The 25,262-nt window shown below is 46.5% G+C and overlaps 1 protein-coding gene and 1 pseudogene across 3 annotated transcripts in view; both read left to right on the top strand.

The window, feature by feature from the left end:
- Positions 1-1,985, top strand: part of LOC147747213 (uncharacterized) — a 39,359-nt pseudogene extending 37,374 nt beyond the window's left edge.
- The window catches only part of TUT4 (terminal uridylyl transferase 4), a 1,145,308-nt gene that overhangs the window by 838,219 nt on the left and 281,827 nt on the right, over positions 1-25,262 (top strand). For all 3 annotated transcript variants that reach the window (XM_086952445.1, XM_086952444.1, XM_086952443.1), the window contains one exon: positions 3,586-3,763. In XM_086952445.1, the coding sequence (XP_086808571.1) occupies positions 3,586-3,763 (178 nt within the window). The remainder of the gene's footprint in view (positions 1-3,585; positions 3,764-25,262) is intronic.

The following is a 25,262-nucleotide window of genomic DNA, read 5'->3' as shown; positions in this document are numbered from 1 at the left end:
CTCATTACACTCATGATTCCTTATACCTTGTTTTATAGAATGCTACAAGAGGACTTAATGCCTCCCCTGAGACAGCTTGACTAGCCACGTGGGCCATCAATGGAAGAAAGAGCTTTAAGTGGTGGTTTGTTGTTTAGAAATTCGGTCTGGCCAGGTGTCTAGGTCTCCGGTGTCCAGTGACACTTTGGTGCCAGTCGCCTGTTGTCGCGGTCACAGGCCAATCCTTCCTGGGTCATAGCTTTCCTTCGGAGGGTCCCAACAACTCTCCATCAGCACTCCCAGGCTCAGCGAACTCTGATGCAACTCTGTGTGTCGGGTCTTGAGCCGCAGTGCTGCAAGGTGGAGGGGGTGCAGGTTTGAAGACTTTGGGCTACCAACTTGCCCCAGCAGGCTTCTTCAGCTCTTGTCTTCCTATGCTGGGAACACGAGGACAGTTAGCTGGCCCTTGGAGTTCTCTAGGCTTGACTGGGATCTGGAGGCAGCTTCTCCTTGAATAGGACTCGGAAGGCACAGTCCCTCTCTTCGCTAGCTACCAGGTGCAGTTCTTGTTGGCACGGGCTCTCTTGCCTGTCTGCTGTTTTGCTAGGGCTGTCTTCCTTTTGTCCTTCTTCCAGGTCAGTTCAAGGCTTAGGTACGGTTGCCACTCTTATGCCCAGAAAATGCCCTCAGGCCAGGATGTGTTTTGTAGCCAATGGGCTACCATGTTCCCTCCCACCTAGTGACCACTTCCTGTGGAGTGTGGCACCTGGCTATCCCAGCATGCACCATTCTGCCCACTAGGAAGATGGCAAGGCCCCTCTCCTAGTGTAAAAAACCTCCCTAGCCCACCCCGGGTGTGGCTCCATCAGGGCTGCATGCCTCCAGGGAAAACAGTTTAGCAACTGGTTTCGCCGCTCTGCCTCCCTTGCCAGCCTGTCTACCTCAACAATTGGGCAGCCCTCCTCAGTGCCCCACATCTGCTCCCTCAAAGGCGGCTTCCCCTTTGAAGTCTGCCTTTTGGGGCGAACACCTAAGTGGCTTCCTGGAGGAGGAAGGTGACACCTTGGCCTGCAATACCTCATTGTTCTCCTTCCTGAGAGTCGTTAGCACATCTCTTCTGGAGGGCAGAAAGCTGTCTCGTGGACCAAGCTCCGTGTGTGCCTGGGAAGGCACAGGTGTTTTAAAGGCAACAAAGTGGCAGCTTTGCTAAAGCTCTACACTGCAAGAAGATACATTAGTTTTGACTTAAGATACAAGTCACGCTTAATTTAACAAGTTGTTTGATACCTTGAAGTGTCCACCTTGGTCACACTGTTCAGGAGTTAGCCCAGCTGAGACTGCTCTACCAGTCTGCTCTACAAGTCTGCAGTGGCAGACCTGGGGACTGGCTTTACTTGGGGGACCTCAAGAGCGGCACAATCAGTGGTGCAAGTCCCGGGCTACCCCTCTAACTTATATGCCTTAGATACCAGGGTACTGGTAACTAGGGATTTGCAGGTAAGTTAACCATTTCCTATTTGGTATAGCCAATTCGACATGCATTGTTTGGGTCAGGATTCTTTCACTGAGGTCTGGTCATCAGGCCTCAGTGCACTCTGAGTCAGAAAACAAGCAGCATCAGTCGAAAAACTTGAGGGTGACCATACAAAAGGTGCATTTCTTTACACCCGGGGAGGTGCCTGGGACACAGTCCCCTTACAGGCATAGCTGTTGCATGTTTTTTTGTTTGTTTTATTAGCCGAGTAATGCCTTGCTGTTGGCATGGTGAAAGTTAAATACTGGCTATTTTAACCTTTGTTCATTTTCTGACCACCCATCCTTGTTTAAATCGCTGGTTGTGATTTGTTTTATTAAATTCTTAACATTTTTCCTCCTAAACAATTTATAAATCTTCAGTGGTACATTAACTTGGTCTGGACTTTCTTCATCAGTCCAACTTTCAAACCCTGCATCGCTACTCGCTGTGTCTCATGATCATTGACTTTGTCTTCATTGCAGTTACATAAGCTTGTTGCATGAGTGATCCTCAGAGAGTCATCGCTGCCTTCCATATTGGACAATCAGTTACTTTACCTGCCTTGTTTTCTCCCCTTCACAAGTAGAGAGAAACTCCTTTGGTTGGACCCTAAAACAGCTTTAAGCATTTATATTGATTTGTACGAAAGACAATTAGGTAGACACTCAACTTTTTGTGAGCTAACTCTCCCAAGACAAAGGCTGCTTCCACTGTTTTTGTGCAAGGAATGCCTTCCCTGGATATCTGCAAGACTGTAATGTGAGCATTTGTGCATACATTCACTAATCCCTGCTGCATTGACAGCAAGGTCCAGCGGGAAGTATACTGACTTCACCCACTCAGTTCTGCAGTATTTCCTCTGAACCCAATTCAAAGACACCTTGCCTTGGGGAGGTACTGCTTTGGTATCTATTCCAGATTAGTAGTTAAAATTATCCATTAGAAGAACAAGTTACTTCCCTTTAATAACGCTCTTTCTGATGAATACTCTCAGATTTCTCAATGCCCTCCCACCTCCCCATTCTGTGGAGGGTCATCCTTTTAACACCAAGTTTAGTACACAGCACACTTTTTCCAAACATTGTTCGCACTCAGAGTCTGGGTTTGTGTAAAGGCATATGACAAGAAAACGATATCAGAATGCAGGGGTAGGACTTATACATGGTGCTCTGCTCCATCTCTTCGGATGTTATATGAAATCGGCGTGGAGCCACACAACGCCGCCTACCAGCGTGTTGGAGCACTGCTTTAAAAATTCTCTTAATACAGTCTGCTGTTTTGGAGATTTTCTAAGGTGGGAAAACTGTGGTTAGAGGATTCACCAGAAAGTGCTTTACTGAAGGTACGTAACTTGTTCATCACATCTTGTACGAGTGCACAGGACAGTTTTAGAATCCGTGTTTAGTGCTAGGGTCTCCTTGAGTTTTTTCAACTACTTATATTGATTAAAGTTTATTTTTTAATCCACAGTTCAAATATAGAGGCCAGTACCAATATTATGGCAGAACGACACATCGTGAAATGAGAGTTTTCGTGCAGAGGACTTGCCCTTTTGCCAAATGTCTTTTTCATTTCTCAACTAGTACCATGCTGTGCTTTGGGACTCCATAGTATAGGGCTCAAGTTAATTTGGGCTGTTTATTCAAGTCTGCTTGCATCAGTGTGTCGCAACTTGGATGTGCAGTTTGCGGAAGGTAAAACAAATGACAGTGGTATTTCAAGTTGGTGCTTTTCAGACATTTGAAAGACTTGTATTGTGTATGGCACCAATATCTAAATAGTCTATCTTGTGGTTCAGCCCGATAAAAGGCTGGTAGTCTTGAGGGTTGGATTGGCATCTGCAGTTTTCAACACAAAGCAATAAGCAGCTTTGGTCCCTGTTAGCATCCTGTCAGATGAATCAGTTTGGAAAGCGTGATCTATGCACCACTCAGAATGGATAATTTATTGATATAAATTAGATCCAGGATCAGTTTAATACAGCTGTAGGACGTTTATCAGATTATTAAGTGTTATATAGATTCAAAACTTGGCAACTTTGTAAGTAATTTCATCCTCCTTTGTTCTTGAACTTTTTCAATTGCATACAGAAGAAACGTGTGCCTTCCCATGGAAAGAATACAGAAACAGTGGGCGAACTTTGGCTGGGCCTCTTGCGATTCTACACTGAAGAATTTGACTTTAAGGAATACGTGATCAGCATTCGACAAAAAAAGCTGTTAACAACATTTGAGAAACAATGGACTTCTAAATGCATTGCAATTGAAGGTATTTTTTTTACATGTTTTTTCTAGTTTGTACTTGTTTTGTAATCGGAAGATAGAGGAGCTCTGCTAAATCTGTGGTTCACCTCCTCCTTTAGAGTTGGAAACATTAACAGATTTCTAATGGCAGAGCTCCACTACAGAGCCTTGAGGTTTGTCTATAAGAAGATCAATACTATTTATGGCAGGCCTACATTTCTGCACATGACCGGAAAACATAGAAAACAGGAAAACAGATTGTATCTGGAATCTTAATGCTAGGTCGCTTGTCAAGCACCATCTCGACATTAACGATCTGCTAGGCAGGGAGTTGCCTGACCTATTCTGTGTAACAGAGACCTGGCTGCAGGATGCTGACACGGCCATTGTCAATCTGGCCTTCCCGCCGGAATACTCGGTATTCACCTTGAATAGGACCTCAAGAGGCGGGGGTATAGCTCTTGCTGTCAAATCCTGCTATTCCAGTACATGGCATGGGCAAAAGATCCCGGGGTGTGAAAGCGCCCTGTTTAAGGTCGCTATCTCATCTAACTTCACCCTGTCGGGACTAGTGATCTATCGGCCCCCGGGGAGCGATGTGGCCTTTAGAGCAGCGTTACCGGATGCTATCAGCAATCTGGCTGCGGGGTGCTCCAACTTTACCATCATTGGAGATTTAAACCTGCACTTTGACAACTCCAGTAGTCCCTCAGTATCCAGCTTCCTGGCGGACCTTGAGGCGTTACAGCTGAATCAGTTGGTGACGCAGCCTACACACTCAGGGGGTCACACCCTTGATCCGTTTTTTACAAATCTTACGGAAGCCTGTGTCACCAGCTACACACCTCTGGCATGGACTGATCACTATTTGATACAGTTCCACTGCCCTATTGTGGCGAGTCCACCCAAGCCAGTGGTGTGTTCTGTTCCAAGACGACGCTGGAACAAACTCAAGCTGGATGAGTTCTTCCATCTCTTATCAGCCGACCCACTTGACGTCTCGGGCCCACCTGATCAGGTGTACGACAGGTTTAGCGACTGGGTCTCTAGGGCCTTGGACACCCTTATCCCCTTGGTGACCTGTAAAACTAGAACTGGCAAGGCCAGCCCCTGGTACGATGACTCACTGCGGGCTCTGAAGGTCTCTTGTAAGCGCGCAGAGCGGGCATGGCGTAAAGCCTATTCCAACTCTAAGAAAGCTATGTATCGGTCAACAGTGAAGGTGTACCATCGGGCGGTATGTAGAACTCGTGCCGCTTTTTATGCGACACAATTCAGGAATAGTTCGAACCCGGCAAAGGCTATCTTTAAGGTATTGAAAGACCTTACTGCCAAAAAAGTCACAACTTCACATCAGAGCTCTGTGGAGCATTGTGAAAAGTTGGCAGAGTTTTTCCTGGAAAAGGTGAACGCCATCTATCGAGCCTTTCCGGTGGTCGCTCCCTCGGCTAATCCATCTTCTAAGCCACCACCATCTGAGGGACTATATTCTCTACCTTTGTTAACCTCGGATAGCCTAGGCACTTTGGCTCACAGAGTGAAGTCTGGGTCCCCAGAGGATCCACTTTGCCCTGAAGTGTTCAAGGACCTGGCGGTACATGACATCTCACCGCTTTGTTCCTTGGTCAATTCGTCACTTACATCTGGCGAAGTTCCACTGAAGTGGAAGCGAGCCATGGTTCGTCCTATCCTGAAGAAACCGAGCCTGGATGGGAGCAAGCCGGAGAGCTATCGGCCTATTTCACTCTTGCCGTGGCCAGCTAAGGTGATGGAGGCACACGTAAATGCTGTTCTCTCGGAACATCTCCGTCGAGCTGATATACTCGACGCCACGCAGAATGGGTTTAGGGCAGGTCATAGCACGGAGACGGCTCTGCTTTATATGGTGGAGCACCTTCGCTCCATGCTTGACGCGGGACAAACGGCAGCGCTGGTGCTATTAGATCTAAGCGCTGCCTTTGACACCGTCTCGCACCCTATCCTTCTGCTGCGTTTAGAGGAGGCTGGTGTTACCGGCACTGCTCTCGAGTGGTTCCGGTCGTTCTTAACCAACCGGGCCTTTAGCGTGACCGTCCCGCCTTATCAGTCCAAATTCCATCCGTTGAACCTGGGCGTCCCCCAAGGCTCCTCGCTGAGTCCTACGCTGTTTAATCTTTACGTAAGGCCGCTAGCTGAGGTTGTCAAACAATGGGGTATGACCATGGTGTCATATGCCGATGACACCCAGCTAGCGGTCACGATCAGCGGGGATGCCGAAGTCGACGCTCCCAGGTTTCAACAAGGACTGAGGGCGGTCGCCAGCTGGATGACGTGTAATTGTCTACAGCTAAACGCTAGTAAGACCGAGGTCATGGTATTTGGTAGACGGCCGGAACTGTGGGGAGAGAGATGGTGGCCGGAGGAGTTGGGTTCTGCTCCCATTCCAGTCGCCGAGCTTAAGAACCTCGGGGTCTGGCTCGACCCTTCCCTTACGTTTGCATGCCACACTAAACGCACGGCTGCATGTTGCTTCGGCATCTTACGTGGGCTCCGTCCTGTGCTAAAGTTCTTCGATGCCCCCACTCGGCAACTCATGATCCAAGCTACTGTCATCTCCAGGCTGGATTATGCGAGTTCCCTGCTGGCCGGGTTGAACGTAGCTGAGATCGGGCGCCTGCAAAGGATCCAGAACGCCGCAGCGAGAGCGGTGGTAGGCCTCCCAAGATTCTGTCCTACCTCCAGCACCATACGAGCGCTGCACTGGCTTCCGGTGGCTCAGCGGATTCAGTTTAAGGTCCTCTGCGTCGCCTATAAGATCTTGAAGGGGTCCCCGGCAACGATCCTTACGACCCTCATGGCCAATTACACCCCTGCACGACCCTTGAGATCGGCAGACCTCGAATTGGCCGTGGTGCCGCGCTTTAAGCGAAGCAGGGCCGGTGGACGCTCATTCCGAGTGCGGGCCGCTGCTTTGTGGAACTCCTTACCCCCGGCAATTCGCGCTATGAGCGACTTGCTTTCTTTTCGCCGCGCTTTGAAAACTTTTTTATTTCCTTAGCTATTTGCTTGTGTTGTTTTATTTAGTTGTGTTGTGTAGCTGCCTTGTCGGGCGCCAGGACGCTCCTTAGCTGGAGCATCTGTGCGCCAAATAAAAACCACATAACATAACATAACATAACATAACATAACTGCCCCGACTTGCAGGATCTTCTCCCTGCTCATCGGAGACATTACTTTTGTTTGTCATTGACTGCCTTTCCATCATGCATTGTCTCTGAAAGTGCCTCGGTCATCAGCAGGAGCACTTTTAGGGAAAATGTCTAACCGGTGTGACAGAACACTCAAGATACAATGGACAGAGTTGGGACTTTGCTTCCCAAGTGTGCTGGTGGATGACTGCCCAACAGTAAATGAGTCTGATAGTGTAGTGTATTTCCTTTAGACCTTTGTTGTTTCATTAGGAAATTCTTCATATTCTATAGTGTAGCAATTATCCTTGTGTTTTGTCCATGTCACTTTTTTCCGGCCTAACCATGACTCATCAAATAGCTTTGCTATTAGCACCGGATAGAGACTTCTAGCTGCAGATTCCTTACCTTTGAATTACCCAAGCATCATGCTGGATCTGGAAACTTTTGTGTGAGCAGTACCCTTTGCTAGTGCCGTCAGGCGTCCTTATTCGGCTCTGTGTGACATTGGCTCGTCGTTAGGGTCTGTTATGACATCACAGTCTCCTATATAGGTGCGACCAAGGCATTCGGACATCAGCTCTTTTCTTTCCGCGCCTGTTAAGGGCAGGTCTGGGAACAGCGACCCGTCTGCCCTTTTTTTCGTTTATTTTCAGCTTTTTGGCTATTAAATTTTTTTGTGTGTTTAGGAATGTCTTCTAGGAAGACAGGGTTTCAACCGTATGGTGCCTGTCTCCGCGTGATGTCAGTAACCCACACCTACCTCATATGTCTTTGGTGTCTTGAGCGTGACTATGACTCAAAGTCGTGCTCAGACTGTAGGGCTGTAACGCCTAAGGCCTTGCGGAAGTGTGCTATGAAGCTCCCTGTGGGCCAGCAGTCTACTCCGGCCATTGAGACTCCGAGGAGATCCTGATTGAAGAAGAGGAGGTTGCTGGACCGCTCCCAGAGCCCCAATTCCTCTTCCTCCCACTCAAGGTCTTCGGGATACTCCAGGAAGAGGTACAAGAAAGTGGACTTCATCTTAGCCTGGACTATTGTCTGTCTGTGGATGAGCAAAGTAAGGAAAAACGGGGCTTTAGGCACAGTTCTGCTGTGCCGAAGCCAGGGTAAACTCTGTGCCTCCCTCCCCACATCCCCAGATACTGGTATGCTCTCTCAACCAACTGTGGCTCAGAGGAGGGGGCTTGTTATTCCATGGTGGTAAGGAGGGCAGCTGAGGTCCTTTGGCTGGACTTTACCTCCATGCAGGACTTTCTGGTGTGATATTGGTTCGCAGACCCACCACCGGGGTTAGTATTGCTGGGGTATCTATTCTAAGGTAAGGAATCTATCACTAACGTGTCTCTTTCAGATGCACAAGTTACTACTTGTGTAACGATATATCTGTAAGAGACATTAGTTAGTGATAGATTACTTACCGACCCACCCATCCTCCCCGTTCTGCGAACCGATATCTAGAGTTAAGGTCATCCCCTTTCAGGGCCCTAGTTTCATGGCACCAGTGTTGGTTCTACCATGGCTCTGCATATCTGGCGCGGAAAAGCTGTGTTTCAGAACTGACGTCAGCGCGTATGGGCGGCGTCTAAGTACTCCGACGATGTCATTCCGGCGCTAACGACGCCGACGACGGATGCGGAGCCGCAGCCGATGCCTACCGACGCGCAGGGGTATTGCTACGCAAAAATTTCCGGATCCAGTCTGATGCCTGGGGATATTCTAAGGTAAGGAATCTATCACTAACTAATGTCTCTTACAGATATATCGTTACACAAGTAGTAACTTGTGCTTCTGGGTTTCTTTGGAGCAAAGAAATGAAAAGCAGTGCAGAAAAGGACCCAGTCAAAATGCATCAGACTCTGCTGTGTGCTGGGTAAGAAGCAACCCTGTGAAGATCTGCAGGTTCATTCCACCAGGTCCAAGGCCACTACAACGGTGTTGGTGAGGGAGTGCAAGTTCTGCACCGCTGCCAAACTGTGTCATGTTTGGTGGGGCACTCTTTAACAAAGCACCACTGTCTTGACTGTCAGCGCCATGTAGAAGGCCATTTTACCCGCTCAGTCGTGCAGGTCTTTCCTGTATGAGTCCATAGGCCAGACCCTCCACTTTTGGGGAATACTGTAATAGTATTCATTGTTAAGGTGAGGCTTCTGCAGTCAGAGCCCCGGTTTATTACCATACCAAAAGCACAATGCTCATTAATCTATGCCAATGAATATTAAGAGACTGTTTTGGCTCAAGTTATGAGGAAACACAATTTATGGAGTGTGAGTTGAATGTTTGTTTGGGTATCCCTTGAATAATTTTGTTTTCTTCTGGTAGCGTACTTTGATTGTAATCGCTCACCCTTGTTATCAATGCCCCTGTTTATCCCTGTGCTCCAAGTACTGCAAGGTTAGATAATGTATTTACATTATGTATTTGTCACATACTGCCGGGTTGATAAGTATGTGAATCTTTTTCCTATGTACTTCTTATTTTGTATTTTTCATTGCTTACATACTGTAAAGTATTAAGAATTAAAACATTTCGATTTTTAACTTCAAAGTGTATTTTTTAGGTCTCGCCTGGCGAAAGCAGTGCATACGCGGCTCTCGCCAGTGAGGACATTTTGCAATTGATTCTCCCAAAGCCTTACAGGCTCTCGTAGGGATGGACAAAGATGGCTGCTCTCGCCATTTGTCCAAACCTAACAGCATGCGTGTGCATGTAAGGACAGTGGACAGTCCGCCGCCATCTTGTTAAACACGCGTGCTTTCACCGTGTAAAGCACGCCACCATGCACGCGTGCACTGTGCGCTAGCTTTTCTGATAGATACATCTGCCAGTGGATTCCTCACCTTGTGAATATCCCCCTTGCGTCAGCAACGTTTGGAAAATTCTTCGTAGCACGCCGGCGTGGACGACGTCATAGGAGCACGTCATCGCGCGTGACTCAGTCTGACGTCACCGACTCCTTATTAGGCCTACGTCGGCGTGATGACATAAGTTCCCTTTTTTCCGAGTCGTCGACGCTAACGGTTTCTGGGTTCTTCTGAGATTCAGATAGTGACTTTGTATCTATTTGTGTGTTTCTGTTTCTGTTCTTCGTCGAAGATGTCGTCGAGGAAGACGGGGTTCAAGCAGTGCGGCTCGTGTGCCCGGATGATGTCGATTACCGATCCACACGAAGATTGCTTATGGTGTCTGGGTTCGGGTCATGATATCAAGGGCTGCCGATCCTGCTTTAAGATGAATCCAAGGACTCTGGGAGAACGGGAGGCAAAACTTCTGCTGGCAAAAGTTAAGGGTAAAGAAGCCAAGAGATCTTCGAGATCAAGATCTAGACGCACCAGCTCGAAGCCGAAGTCAAGGTCGAAATTGCGATCGAGGTCGCGATCGAGGTAGAGAGCGAGGTCGAGGGCCAGATCAGGGCGGCGTCGAAGTCTGCTTCTGGGCATGCTTCGGGATCCTCAAAAAGAAAACACAAGAGGAAGAAGCATAGTTCTCTGCATCTTTCGGGGTCGTCTGACTCGAAGAGGAAGTCTTCTCGAAGACATCATAAGGACTTTGTGTCTCCTTCTCCCGAAGGTAGAGCCTCGCCGGTACGGTCTCCAGAGCATTCTCCGTATCCGGAGCTAGAACCGAATCCGGTTTCGGGACAGTCTTCGGAGCATGAAGAGGTCGTGGATCCTCAGACACCGACTCCGGAGGAAAACCTGGAAGGTCAAAAGGGTCAAGAGGAGCCGGATTCGGAGCAGCCTCCATCTGAGCAGCCATTGGGTTCGTACCCTCCCTTTCCTGGTCCTGGTCAGGACCCTTCGCATTTCCTAAATGCCATGTTTGGTGTTTATGCGAAGGCAATGTACCCCTCTGGAGTGCCTGCGGGTCCCATGGGTCTCTTGTCATATAGCTTGGGTGTTCCCCACTCCGGCGCCTTTTCTACCATTTATGCCGGCGCCATATCCTCCTTGGCTCGGTATGGCGCCGCCGAGGTCAGCGAATCCGCACACGGCTTCGCCGGCTCCGGAGCGACCTCGAGGTTTGGATCGGAGTTCGAAGCCGGTTCCGTCTTCTCAACCACCTGTTGTTCCAGTTCCTCGCTCGACGCCGGCTCCGACTCCGTCGGAGCCGCTACCGGATCCTACGACTTTGGTTCGTCTGGAGTGGTCGAGGCGTAGATCCCAGCGTCTCTTAGAGGAGAAGGAGTATGGGGAACCTGAAGTGGAGGAAGGCGAGCTTCAGGAGCATGAGGATTGCTTTGAGTTTCTGCAAAGTGCAAGTAGCCTGGAACTTTCTCCAGAATGGGGGTTGCCTGTGGTTTCGGATGCACCCTCTAGGGATGTGATGCCATACCATGTAGTTATAAGAAAGGCTGCTGAATTGCTAAATTTGACATTGCCTACAGTGGAGTTCAAATCAAATATCCTCACGGAAGTCTTGCATTCGCCATCTTCGGTTGTTGAGCCGACTCTGCCATTCACTGAGGCTCTGACAGAACCGATTTTAGAGGTTTGGAAAAAGCCTTTGTCTGCTCCTGCAGTGTCCAGATCAGTGGCAATACGTTATAGGGTGGCACCTGGTGACCCTGAGTTCTTGACTTCTCATCCTTCACCGGAAAGTCTGGTGGTGCAAGCCGCTTGTTCGAACAGGTCTGCTGGCTATTTTCCCCAGGTTCCTGGAGATAAGGACTCCAAGAAATTGGATCAGGCTGCTAAAAAGGTTTTCTCCTCGGGTAGCATGGCCTTGAAGTCTACTAATGCTACTTGCCTGCTGGGAAGGTATGTTCATGCCTTAATGGATTCGGTGAAGCAGTTGTCAGCAAAGCTTCCGGAGGAAGACAGGAAAAACTTCAACGAGGTTGTCTTGGACACTCAGGCGGCGGCCCGCCAGGTTATTCAGAGTGGCATGGACACGGCGGACTCTGTGGCTAGGGTGATGGGTTCTTCGGTGGCCACCAGAAGAGCCGCTTGGCTAAAGTCTTCAGAGTTTTCCACAGATGTTCAGGCTACTCTCATGGATTTTCCTTTTGATGGGGTTGGCCTCTTTGGGAAGAAAGCGGATACAGCATTGGAGAGGTTCAAAGAAAGCCGGGCAACGGCTAGATCTTTGGGCCTGCAAGCAAAAGGCTCTACCACCAGGAAGTTCAGGGGCTTTGGGAGGTCCTCCTTTAGTCCCTTCAAACAAAGCCAACAACAGCAGCAACAACAGAACCCTCTGTATAAATCATACAGAGGTAGACAGAGGGGTCGTGGACGTGGACGTCAGGCCTCCTCCTCCTCTACTTCCTCCTCTAACACCCACCCACCACCTACAACAGCAAAGCAGCCCTAGATCCGTCATTCCGGATCATGCGGGTCCGGTAGGGGGTCGGCTTACTCATTTTCTACGGGATTGGAAATCGGTTACATCAGATCTCTGCGTTCTCAATCTCGTAGAAAATGGGTATGCACTTCCTTTTCAGGAGTTCGCTCCCAAGTACTCTCCTTGCCAAGGTTATTGTTCAGAAGACCACCTGCTTCTCCTGCAGGAAGAAGTCCTGGCACTGTTCAGAAAGGGTACTATAGAGGTGGTTCTGGACCAGGAGAGGGATCAGGGGTGCTACTCCCGGTATTTCCTGATCCCCAAGAAGGATGGCAGGCTTCGGCCAATCCTGGATCTCAGGATCTTGAACTTGTATCTGAAACAAGAAAAGTTCAAGATGCTAACTCTTGCGCAGGTTCTTCAAGCGTTGTTTGAAGAAGATTGGATGGTGTCGATCGACTTGCAGGATGCTTATTTCCACATCCCCATCCTGAAGTCGCATAGGAAGTATCTCCGTTTTACGGTGGAGTCGCAACACTACCAGCTTGCGGTCCTTCCGTTTGGACTTACTACTGCGCCTCGAGTTTTCACCAAGGTGATGGCAGTGGTGGCAGCACATCTCAGGAGGTCGGGGATACCGGTATTCCCGTACCTGGACGACTGGCTGATCAAAGCGGAGTCGCCAGAGAAGGTGCTCCATCATCTGCAAGAGACAACTCAGTTGTTGTACAGGTTGGGTTTTTCGATAAATGTACCCAAGTCTCACCTGGTGCCCTCCCAGCGCAACCTGTTCATAGGTACGGTACTGGACACAACTGTATGTCGTGCATTCCCTCCTCCTCAAAGGATTCGCGACATACAAGAAATGATTCCTTTATTCTACAATGGAGCAGTTGTTCCAGTCCTGAAGGTCCTTCGTCTGCTCGGTCTGATGGCTTCTTGCATTCTGTTGGTCAACCATGCACGCTGGCACATGAGGGCACTCCAGTGGTGCCTCCGCAGGCAGTGGTATCAGCACAACGGAGATCTCGGGGAGTCTGTGAGGATCTCCCGAGAAACTGCAGCGGATTTGTCTTGGTGGGGCGTGGAAGGCAATCTGTCTCAAGGAAAGCCCTTCCATCTGCCTCCATCGGTGGCCACAGTGATAACGGAAGCATCCACTCTAGGGTGGGGTGCTCATCTGGGGGATCTGGAAGTCAAAGGTCTTTGGTCTCCAGAGGAAAGGTTGCTTCACATCAACCTTCTAGAGTTGCGGGCAATACGTCTGGCGCTCAAGGCCTTCCTCCCTTCCCTTCGCGGTCAGTCGTTTCAAGTCCTGACGGACAACGCAACCGCGATGTGGTATGTCAACAAGCAGGGAGGAGTAGGGTCGCAGTGTCTCTGCAGAGAGGCTCTGCGTATCTGGTCCTGGGTTCAGGACCATCAGATTTGTCTGATGGCAAATCATCTGGCCGGAGTTCTGAAAGTACGTGCAGACATTCTCAGTCGGCAGTTCTCTGCCGATCACGAGTGGAGGCTCCATCCGGAGGTTGTTCACGACATCTTTCAGATGTGGGGGACTCCTCGGGTGGACCTGTTCGCCACTCGCGAGAATGCTCACTTCCTGTCATTCTGCAGTCTCCAGTATCCGATGCAAGGATCTTTGGGGGACGCGTTTCACTTGAGTTGGGGAAGTCAACTCCTTTACGCGTTTCCTCCCATACCCTTGATTCCTCGGGTTCTGAGGAAGATTCGCCAGGACCAGGCCCAAGTCATATTGGTCGCCCCGGATTGGCCAAGAAGGGTGTGGTACACGGACCTACTCCACCTCTCCTCTCACCCGTCGCTCCGTCTCCCTTTCAGGGTAGATCTCCTTTCTCAGATGGAGGGGCAGGTTCTACACCCCCACCTCCAGACATTACACCTTCATGCCTGGAGATTGAATGGGGCAACCTGAATTCCTTTTCTCTCCCTCACGATGTGGTGGATGTCATTCTTTCAGCCAGGCGTGACTCCACCAAGTCCATCTATTCGTATAGGTGGTCTAAATTTGTGGTTTGGTGTAGGGAGAAGGCTATTGATCCTTTGAGGGCTCATTTGTCCGATATTTTGCAGTTTTCTCTTTCTTTGGCGCAGCAAGGATTTGCTGTTGCCACAGTCATAGGTTACCTTTCGGCGTTGTCGGCATTTCTCTGTTTGCCGGAACAGCCGTCTCTATTTAAATCTCCAGTGGTTTTGAGGTTTCTAAAGGGCCTCACTAATAAGTTCCCTCCTTCTCCATTTATCGTGCCTCAATGGGACTTAAATCTAGTCTTAACATTCTTGATGGGTTCTCCCTTCGAACCCTTACACAAGTGTCCCATGAGGCTTTTGTCTTTTAAGACGGTCTTCTTAGTTGTGATCACCTCGGCAAGGAGGGTGAGTGAGCTTCAAGCTCTTAGTTCTAGGCCCATTACTGACCATTCATGCTGATTGAATGGTTCTTAGGACCAGGGCTGCTTTTCTGCCTAAAGTGGTAACTCCCTTCCATCTAGGACAGTCCATTACCCTTCCTACCTTCTATCCTCCCCCTCACCCTTCCAAGGAGGAAGAGAGACTTCACCGTCTGGACCCTAAGAGGGCGGTGTCTTTTTATCTGGACAGAACTAAAGACTTTCGGATGGATGACCAGCTGTTTGTTGGTTTTGCTGGCTGCCAGAAGGGTAGAGCCGTGCACAAGCGCACACTTTCCAGGTGGATAATTCTGTGCATCAAGATCTGCTACTCCCTGGCGGGTAAGGACCCTTCTGAAGGTATAAGAGCTCATTCTACCAGGGCAAAGTCTGCTACTTCTGCATTGTCTAGAGGTGTGCCTGTTGAGGTCATTTGCAGAGCCGCGACTTGGGCCTCCCTCCACACTTTCGCGAAGCATTACTGCTTGGATACCGAGATGAGGAGGGACGGCCACTTTGCGCGCTCTGCCCTCCAAGATTTCTTGGTGTAGCAGGGTGGACACCCTCCTCCGGGAGTGGGGACTGCTGTGGGAATCTATTCACAAGATGAGGAATCCACTGGCAGATGTATCTGTCAGAAGAGCAAGTTACTTACCTTCGGTAACGCTTTTTCTGGTAGATACAGTATCTGCCTGTGGATTACTCACTGACCCACCCGCCTCCCCGTTGTCCACTCTGCTATACCTGAGTATATGTCGTTTTATATTTATATTTGTATATATAATGGGATATTTATTCCATTGCTGCGCACTATGTGTGCTGTTTTGATTTTTATCTACTTTGTACACTGTATATTTGTATATCTGCTGTCATTGGTCCGTCCGGGTGCCTCGAAGGCACGGGAAAAAGGGCGGAACTGATGTCATCACACCGACGTAGGCCTAATAAGGAGTCGGTGACGTCAGACTGAGTCGCGCGCGATGCCGTGCTCCTATGACGTCGTCCACGCCGGCTTGCTACGAAGAATTTTCCGGGGATATTCACAAGGTGAGGAATCCACAGGCAGATACTGTATTTACCAGAAAAAGCGTTACCGAATTTTCCGGGGATATTCACAAGGTGAGGAATCCACAGGCAGATACTTTATTTACCAAAAAAAGCGTTACCGAAGGTAAGTAACTTGTTCGTCTTGCAGTTGAATGTTTTTACTGCTTCCTTAGATATCTCTTCGGGACTGAGCATTCGTAGAACGGTGGAGTTACATAGATCCATCGGAATTGGCCTCTTGGACTACTGCGATGTCTAAAAAACACACACGAGAGCCTGCAAAGACTCCACTGGGGTCTTGTGGAGTTATATTATTGTAGTTTTACATAGATACGTTTCTGCAGTTGAAGGCATTATTTGGCTACCTCGTTCTAAAGTGTTGGTGACGTGCAGGTGAATGGCGTATAGAAGTCATGCTGAGATCTAAGATCTGACCTGCTACAGTGCTACAGTCCTGCTGACATGCAGCAGGAGGCACGCTTAGCCCTCATATGCAGGATTCCTGCAGGGCTCTAAGGTCTGGCAGGCAGGAGTCATAAACTCGGAGATGTGATGGGAAGGCCTCGTGCTCAGTGCTCCGACTCTCAAAGGCAGCGCGTATATAAAAGACATGGTTGATTACGATAATATATAAGGTTGCAGACTTTCAGATGCTTCCGAACGGAAAACTTTGCAGTAAAATGTTGGCATAATTTAAATGTGTGAAATTCGGACATGCTTAGAAGGTTCTTCTATTTGTTTTTGGCAGGCGATGACAGCCTGCTTGCATCCCAGGGGTACAGCATGAGTGCCCTCGCTTGTTTAGAAATGCGAGAGGCACTTAAGACAGCCCAGGAGGCTCAGCACGTGCTGCTGGGCCACGTTTATCTCGTAGAGAACAGATGTTATTAATTCTTGATAAAGTGACTGCCCCAAAGGCATTCATTATGACTAGCATTGACTTTGGTGCGGATATACCGGGGTGCTGGAATCTATATTCCCACCTGGTATCTCCTCTGAAGTCCAGCTATTACAAGTTTTTTTTCTGCCGAAATGGGGAAGGACTGCTCGGACCTCGAGTTACCAAATGCTTAACTGAGAAGTTTTAAAATCACTGGCATTTTGGAAAGTGTCAGCCGGAGTACCCACGTGGTCTTGGGGGCTGAGGTGGGGAGGGGCAGAGGTGGTATTGCACCGTTACATCGCAACTTTTACAACGGGAGTCTATTACAACGCAACTTTTACAACGCTGGTTCCATTACATCGCATGCCTTTACAACGCATGACATTACATAGCAGATGCTATTACAACGCATGCCATTACAACGTAAGTATAGGTAAGTATATCATTTTTTTAAATTTTATTTAATATTATTTTATTAATTTAATTATTATTAATTATAAATAAATATATTTATTTATGTTTTTTATATTATAAATAAAATTTATTAATTTAAGTAATTTTAAAAATACGTAGGAGTATAGGAGTATATGTTTTGGGGTACTGAGGTATATGTTTTGGGGTGTTTAGGTTTCAGGGCTGGGTTTGGGTTTTGGGGTACAGGGGTATTTTTAGGTTTTAGGGCTGGGTTTGGGTTTTGGGGTACAGGGGTATTTTTAGGTTTCAGGGCTGGGTTTGGGTTTTGAGGTACAGGGGTATTTTTAGGTTTTAGGGCTGGGTTTGGGTTTTAGGGTTGGGTTTGGGTTTTGGGGTACAGGGGTATTTTTAGGGCTGGGTTTTCTGTTTTGGGGTACAGGGGTATTTTTAGGTTTTAGGGCTGGGTTTGGGTTTTAGGGTTGGGTTTGGGGTACAGGGGTATTTTTAGGTTTTAGGGCTGGGTTTTCTGTTTTGGGGTACAGGGGTATTTTTAGGTTTTAGGGCTGGGTTTGGGTTTTGGCGTACAGGGGTATTTTTAGGTTTTAGGGTTGGGTTTGGGTTTTGGGGTACAGGGGTATTTTTAGGTTTTAGGGCTGGGTTTGTGTTTTGGGGTACAGGGGTATTTTTAGGTTTCAGGGCTGGGTTTGGGTTTTGGGGTACAGGGTATTTTTAGGTTTTAGGGCTGGGTTTGGGTTTTGGGGTACAGGGGTATTTTTAGGGTTCAGTTTAAAAAAAATGATTTTAAATAAATTAAATTAATTAAATTAAATTAAAGTAATAAAATTATATTATTTACAATTTATAAATTAATTAAATTACATTAATGAAATTAAATTAATTACATTAAATTAATTTCAATTTTAAAATTAATTAAATTAATAAAATACAATTTAATTTTATATTATTTACAATTTATTAATTAATTAAATTACATAATTAATTTAAATTAATTAAATCAAATTACATACAATTTTAAAATTAATTACATTAAATTAATTATAATAAATTAAATTAATTTAATTACATTAATTCAATTTTTTAATTTAATTCAAATTAATTAAATTATTTAAAATAATTTAATTTAATTACAATGTACAAATTAATTAAATTACATTAATTAAATGAACTTAAGTACATTTTTAAATAAAGATATACTTACCTATACTTACGTTGTAATGGCATGCGTTGTAATAGTATCTGCTATGTAATGACATGCGTTGTAAAGGCATGCATTGTAATGGATCCTGCGTTGTAAAAATTGCGATGTAACGGTCTGCGCTGTAAAATAACGCGTTGTAACGTCATACATCCACAGATGTGCTTGTGCCTGTCTAGGGAACTCTCTACTACTCACTCTCTATTACTCACTCTACTACTCTCTACTCACTCTCTACCACTCTCCCCCTACTACTCTCTACTCACTCTCTACTATCTACTACTCTCTACCATTCTCTACTACTCACTCTCTACTACTCTCTACTCACTTCTACTCACTCTACTACTTTCTACTACTCTCTACTACTCTCTACTACTATCTTCTACTCTCTACTCACTTCTACTACTCACTCTCTTCTACTCTCTACTACTCAGTCTACTACTCTCTACTACTCTACTCACTCTCTACTACTCTGCTATTCTCTACTACTCACTACTACTCTCTAATATTCACTCTCTACTACTCACTATCTACTACTCACTCTCTACTACTCACTCTCTACTACTCTCTACTCACTCTCTACTATTCACTCTACTCACTCTCTATTATTCTCTACTGCTCACTCTCTACCTCTCTCTCTACTACTTTTTACCTCTAAACTTCTCTACCTCTCTCTACGCGCACACATATGCACATATATATATATATATATATATATATATATGTGTGTGTGTGTGTGTGTGTGTATATATATAGGCATAGATATATATATATGTGTGTGTGTATGTATGTATATGTATATATATATATATATATATATATATATATATATCACAACACCAAAGTCCCGGTCCAAACCAGTCACGTTCACGGGTGGGTCGGCGTTGGGCTCCCGGTCACCCGATACATCCAAGCAGGTACAGAATAAACGTCACCGACACTCAAGAAAATGCTGTGCATTAAAGTTTAATTGGCAGGAAAACAACGCGTTTCGCTTTGCAGCTTGATCACGTTTACATATGCATACACATATATATATATATATACATACATACATACACACATATATATATATATAAACACATCTGCATATCTATATAAATACAAATCTAAATGCATGCATACATATACATATATGCATGTTATGTACATAAAAGTTTAAAAAACACTAATAAAAGCAAAGCTAAAAAGCCACCTAATTACAAACAAAATTGTTTTAACTTAAACGAGGGCGAGACCTTTTGCATTTCCAATGCTTGTTCAATTGAGTCGCCACCTGTTTTTTAGGTCGAAGCCTGCAATGGCTGCGCATGCTCAGTCTCGCTGGCGTGATCTAGTGAGATTGAGGGAGATTCACTAGCGGGCTTTAAGCCCTGCCCCTCTTTCCCATTGGCTGGCGTCACCGTTCATGCTAAACGGTGGCCAGCCATTGGGAAAGAGCTCTGTATGACGTACTCTTTTCTCTTTTTGAGCCGCCCCACTCGGACTAGCTTCCCTGACTTACTGCTGGTGTAAAAGGTTTCTTATCTTATTTATGGGGTGAAGCCGATGCCCCATAAAGAATATAATAAACCTTTTACGGCAGCAGGAAGGCTTGCCGATGGCCGTCCAAGTGCGATGGCAGACATAGAGAAAAGTCGGCGTTGTGGCGAGCGCGCTTCTTCACTCCTGCTTGTGCTGTTTTCACCTGACTCACTGTGACTGTGTTTTCTCCTCTTCTCTCTTTTGGTTGCCTTCCTATCCTTCATTCTGTCTCTTTTTCCACCTCATTCCCCTCTCTGCTTCTACTTCTCACGTTCTCTCTTCTTTTCCCGTCCCACTTTGCCCCTCTTTAGTGTGCGACTGTCTTCGTTCCTCTTCTTACCTGAGGTGTGACGCGGTGGCAGAGGGACAAGGGTGTGTGGGGCCTGGGAGAGGAGCCCCATCGCCCACCACACCGCGCTTGGCTCCGGTCTCTGCCCCCTCCCTGGTGCTCCCCAGTCTCCTCCCTGTCCCTACCCCCGCCCCGGTTCCCGCCCCCCTCTCGTCTGCTCGTCACTCCCTGGCAGTGTCAGCAGAGGGCACCGGAGGACACATCCCGCCCCCGCCCGGGGCTGCTGGTAATTAGGCTGAGAGCCCGGGGAACCCTGACACGGCCGGGGCTAGAGGGGTGAGAGCGCACGGAGCATGGTGGAGACATGACTGCGCTGGGACTGGACCCCCCATATGCCATCTCTAAGGACCCTGCTATTCAAGCCTCGCGTGCTGCTTTATCCCGCGTGCCCATGTTCCGGCTGCCTTTAGATGCTGCTGTGAACAATCAGGCCGGGCTTTGGATCACAATCAACACCCAAGCTGGAACCGCTGTGCTGGGACGCATTTAAAAAGCGCACTTCGACAGCAAGACACTTGCACTCATAACATTGTGTCTTGTGATTTTATAATTGCCTGAAAAGTGCTGGACACACAAGGAATTCTGCATCAGGGGCTTCCTCAAATGTGTGTGTGTGTGTGCGTTTTACTTTTATTCAGTACCTGTGTAAATGTAAGTTTCTCAGCTGCTGTTGTACCTGCATTACTTGTGGGTGAGATATAAGCATGCAATGTACTATAGCTGCTGTGGGTTTCTGTGAAGGATGCTTTCATTTCTACTGTCTTGTCCATGACGCAGCACTGCTAAGGCTTATGCAACGCTATTAGAAGTACAACAGTGTTGATCAGTGGGGCTGGCAACAGCTTCCTATACTCCCCACCACATTGCTTTCTGAGGAGGAAGAGGGATGACGAAGACTTGACCACCCCACCCTCCATTGGGATCATCTTCTCTCACACAGACGCGCGATCTCATCACACACATCCTTACTGCAGACAGAAAGGCACTGCCCTGTAAAGAGCCCAATCCTTTACTTTATTCAGAGGGAGCGAGAGCCAGAGAGCTACAGACAATAACCAGCATTAAAAATGCAATAGGTCTTGCCTTTTATTAAGTTAAAACGCTTTGCTTTGCTATGAATACCATTAGTAAATCAAATGGTTAAATTAACCAAAGGCGAGACCTTTTGCATTTTCAATACTTGTTTAAACATTGTCTGGGGTCCCTATAATTAAACTAATATTAGGGTGCCACTCGACAACTTTTTTCCTCGATCCATTGAGAGCAAGTAGAGCTCCCTTAACAATTGAGTCGAAGACTGTTCCACTAGGTATCGAGACGAGGACACCACGATGAAGCATGGCACTGGTAACCCTAGTGGGTGAGAGTAAATTAAAAACACCTAAGCAATGCCTTTCTAGCTTAGGGTAAGGGAGATTGGTTATTGTAGGATTCCTTCTCTGTTGATTAATTGATGTTTTGTAATTGAGGTCGGGAGTGACCCACTTTGAGTCTTCTCATTCCTTCCATTGATTACGGTTATTCATAAAACATAGCACAGGCTGAAATATCTACATGCATTTGACTAACTTGTGTAATGAATATGTTACCGATTAATAGCCATTTTAGCTCTCACTGAAGGATGAATGACTGAGTTGGCGATGTCTTCAGCCAAACATATGACTTGCATGTCTTCATTTTGGGAAGAACCCATTGAGCTATAGTCCATATGGTGGAGCACATGCAGGATTCTACAAAAAGTCTACAGCACAGATCTCTTACTTGCCTAGAATGGTGAAGCCCCACAGTGCTAGAAGGTAGAACCATTGAATATCGCTTTTTTACACTGGTTGAAAAGCTTGCTGTTCCTTAATTAGGCAAGCACGACTCCTAAATAAAGACGTTTTTAAAACTCAGGACAAAGCATTAATTTCCCAACCACGCCCACCTCTTGCGGTACCAGGATTGTCTCCATAATATTCCTGACCCTCTTTCCATTCTGCATGGTAAAAATATGGAACACTTGTAAACCTACACCGTTTTTTGTGACTGTACAAAATTATGTTGGGCTTATATTTGGAGGGGAAATCTTGCATCTTCTCAAGAGACGTGCTTGTAAACAAAACTATATTTTACTTCATCAGCTTTGAAGGAACAACATAATGGTACTACTGTTAACCCATCCCTGTCTGTCATCTATGCTTCATTTTGTCAATTGTTTTAGTGCACTTAATTCGATGGTGGGACAGTGCGAATCTTGGTGATTGGGTGGCAAGCCCTTCAAAAATTGGGGAATGATTGGTTCATCCCCAATTATTGTGGGTTGGGTAGCCCTTTATTGAGCCGTTCCCTGATCATTGGGGAATTGTGGCTATATGTGCATGAGCAACAGTAGTGCTTTAGGGGTTATGCTTTCTTTTAGATAGCTGAACAGTGTGCAAACAAGTTGTAGCGGTTTTCTGTTCAGTGTGTGTGCTTTTTTTTTTTTGTTCGATAAAAATACTTTTTAAAAAAATACTTTACAAAAGGGACATTCAGCCAGCCCTCTTCATTTATTGGTCTGTTTAGTTGTCATTACATTTTAGGACCCCCCACTACAGCTTACAAGATGACAGTGGTTCAGTCCAATTCTTGGTTCTTTTCTCTTTGCCACAGTGTTTTAAATGGGTGGGTAAGGGAGTGCAGGTACTCACCTTGTTGAGCTGTGACCCAAAGGGCGGGGTGAGGAGGCGGTTTAGGGGTATGACCTGGGGCAGGGCTACTGGCAAACAGTTACGGGAATCAGTGTGGTATATAAGTGGTGGTGCGTAGTATGGTAGCATACTGTCATTCAGAGACTACACATTTTCTATTGTCATTATCACTATATTTGCACAGACTTAGTTTTACTGGCAAACACTGTGCAGCGCACCAAGGGTGCACAAATTGAGTGCCAGACAGTGGCATAGCCAGTGTGTCATGGGCCTGAGTGCAAGGAAGGAAATGGGCCACTTATCTTAGTTTGATCTGTGAAATACAGCAATAAGCTGGTTTCAATGGACCCAAGGACTCTGTGCCACTGCACCTGCAGCGCCAATGGAAGCTAGACACCTGGCTTTAGAGGATATTTATCTTTTGCGCTTCACCCAATAAAGTATCCTTTTAAATTCTTCCATGACACTTCAGAATAACAATAGTGCTGCATCAGTTATCCTTTCTTATTTTAAATATTTCTACTGTTCATTCGCAAGCATTTGTTTGCAAACTTTCAAAAGTACTCTCATTCTGCAGTCAGGGAAAGAAAAGTAGACACCAGTCTCCATGTTAAAAGAATAAGCAGCAATTTGTCAGATGGTATCGCCTCACATCCTTTGTGGCAAGAGAAACAAGCATTGGCATAGCCAATAGGTCTCGCTTTTGGGACCTTATAAGTATTTAGTTATGCAGCACAATATCCTTGGTGCAACAACATCACCTGTTGCATGGCTAAACACTTATAAGTTCCCAAAGGCGAGACCTACTTTCTATGCTAATGCTTGTTTCTAATGTTACCTTATCCCTTCATTGCCATATTCTTCCCTGTTGTTTTTGGCTTGCACCAATAATGGCCCATATGCCTGTGTTGCAAGCCTCGTTCTCGACAGCAGCCATCAAAAATAGTGCAGTCGAATTGGTTGGCATTGACCGTGACTGCTGCCCACGCCATTGAGTCTGGACCTGGCTGGCCAGATTAAGTATTGTCTGACAATATTTCACTTAATGGGCTTGTTGAAGTCTTCACACATAGGAGACTGCTGGGGAAGTTCATCATATTGAGCTCTGCTTACTCCTTTTGTTAATCCCTTGGATGGTAAGCTCTATATAGTATAAGGCGCAAGTCGAAACGCGTAGGTCACTTTTCTGTTTGTATGCACCCTTGCACTTTGCTTGTTATGGCCCCGTGAGGAATGAAGGCTGTTTGAACATTGAAAAAATACGAGTTACCTCATCACGTAGGATTTGGTGGTGCTGTTCTTCTGCTTGCCCTCGAGACGCGCTGAGTATTGGAGGGCAGTGTGCATGGAGGTGAAAAAGTAAATATATGTGATCAAGGGCTCCAGGGCCCGAAACGCGTCATGGCGAACAAAGGTTGCACTGAATAAGACTGCAAATTTACCTGTTTGGGTCCGATTCGTCCTTTGTGTCCGATGGATGGTATGCAGACGAAGTTCCTGATATATAACATTAGGCTCGGGAGGAAGACGTCATCAAAAAGAGAAAGGCATATAAGTTTCAACGCGACAGACTGGATTATGAGAACGGCCAGATCTTCACGTTCGCTAAAAGATATGATAACATCAAACAGCGTCGAAGTTTTGATGTCCTCACTACCAATCCCACTATTAATCCCAGTACTGGTATAATATCAGACACAAGACAGATTGAAGCATCTTCGGTCTCAGGGGACAGTTCACAACCTGAAAGTGAATCTGATTCGGAGGCAAGGCGTTAACAGCGGTCGGGGTTTCGCAAATTCACCCCAGCGCAGGAGATGGAAATGGTCCAGCAGGATCGAAAACTAACCCTGCGTTCAGGAACCCAGGCAGCCGCCGCCAGCGCAACAACAGGAAACGCGCAGAGAGGCGGAAAAGTAACAAACGCCGCAAACGCAGGTGGCAGGCAAAGGAAGCAACGATCCAGATGGCAGTGGAAGAAGGCACAGCCAGCTCAGCCACAACAATAGAAATGACAGATAAGTCAAATTCTGACGCTCATGCAGTCATTCATTTATCTGACATTAATCTGACTCCCAAGGAGACTTCCATTTTAGCTTTAGGATTAACCTATAGTCCACGAGGAGATTTTGATTATGCTACTACTAAAATAGACATATTCAAACACCCTTCAAAATTAAATCTAAATTTTATCCCCTGATGATAAAAGACAATGTGGACATTTTCCATAATCGTGTCACCTCACAACTAAAGGATCTACAGATCAAAAATGCCAATTCAACTAAGCGCTACAATCATAAGGACAGGGCATACCACACATTGATAAAGAAACTCAAGGCAAATAAAAATTTGGTGATAAGACAATCGGATAAAGGGGGCAACGTGGTCTTATGGCCACGTAAGATGTACTTGGAGGAAGCCCATAAACAACTTAATGATAGAGAATGTTACAGGCGCATCTCAATGCAGGAGGCACTCAAGGCAAGAAATTAAATTTATCTAAAAGTTTCTGCCTGGAGGAGCAAGGGCTTGCTGTCAATGGATGAATACAAGTTTCT

Source organism: Lissotriton vulgaris, chromosome 1_1 (assembly GCF_964263255.1).
Source record: "Lissotriton vulgaris chromosome 1_1, aLisVul1.2, whole genome shotgun sequence".
Classification (NCBI taxonomy): domain Eukaryota; kingdom Metazoa; phylum Chordata; class Amphibia; order Caudata; family Salamandridae; genus Lissotriton; species Lissotriton vulgaris.
The sequence above is the reverse complement of the archived record's forward strand: the minus strand, read 5'-3'. Positions and strand labels throughout refer to the sequence as shown.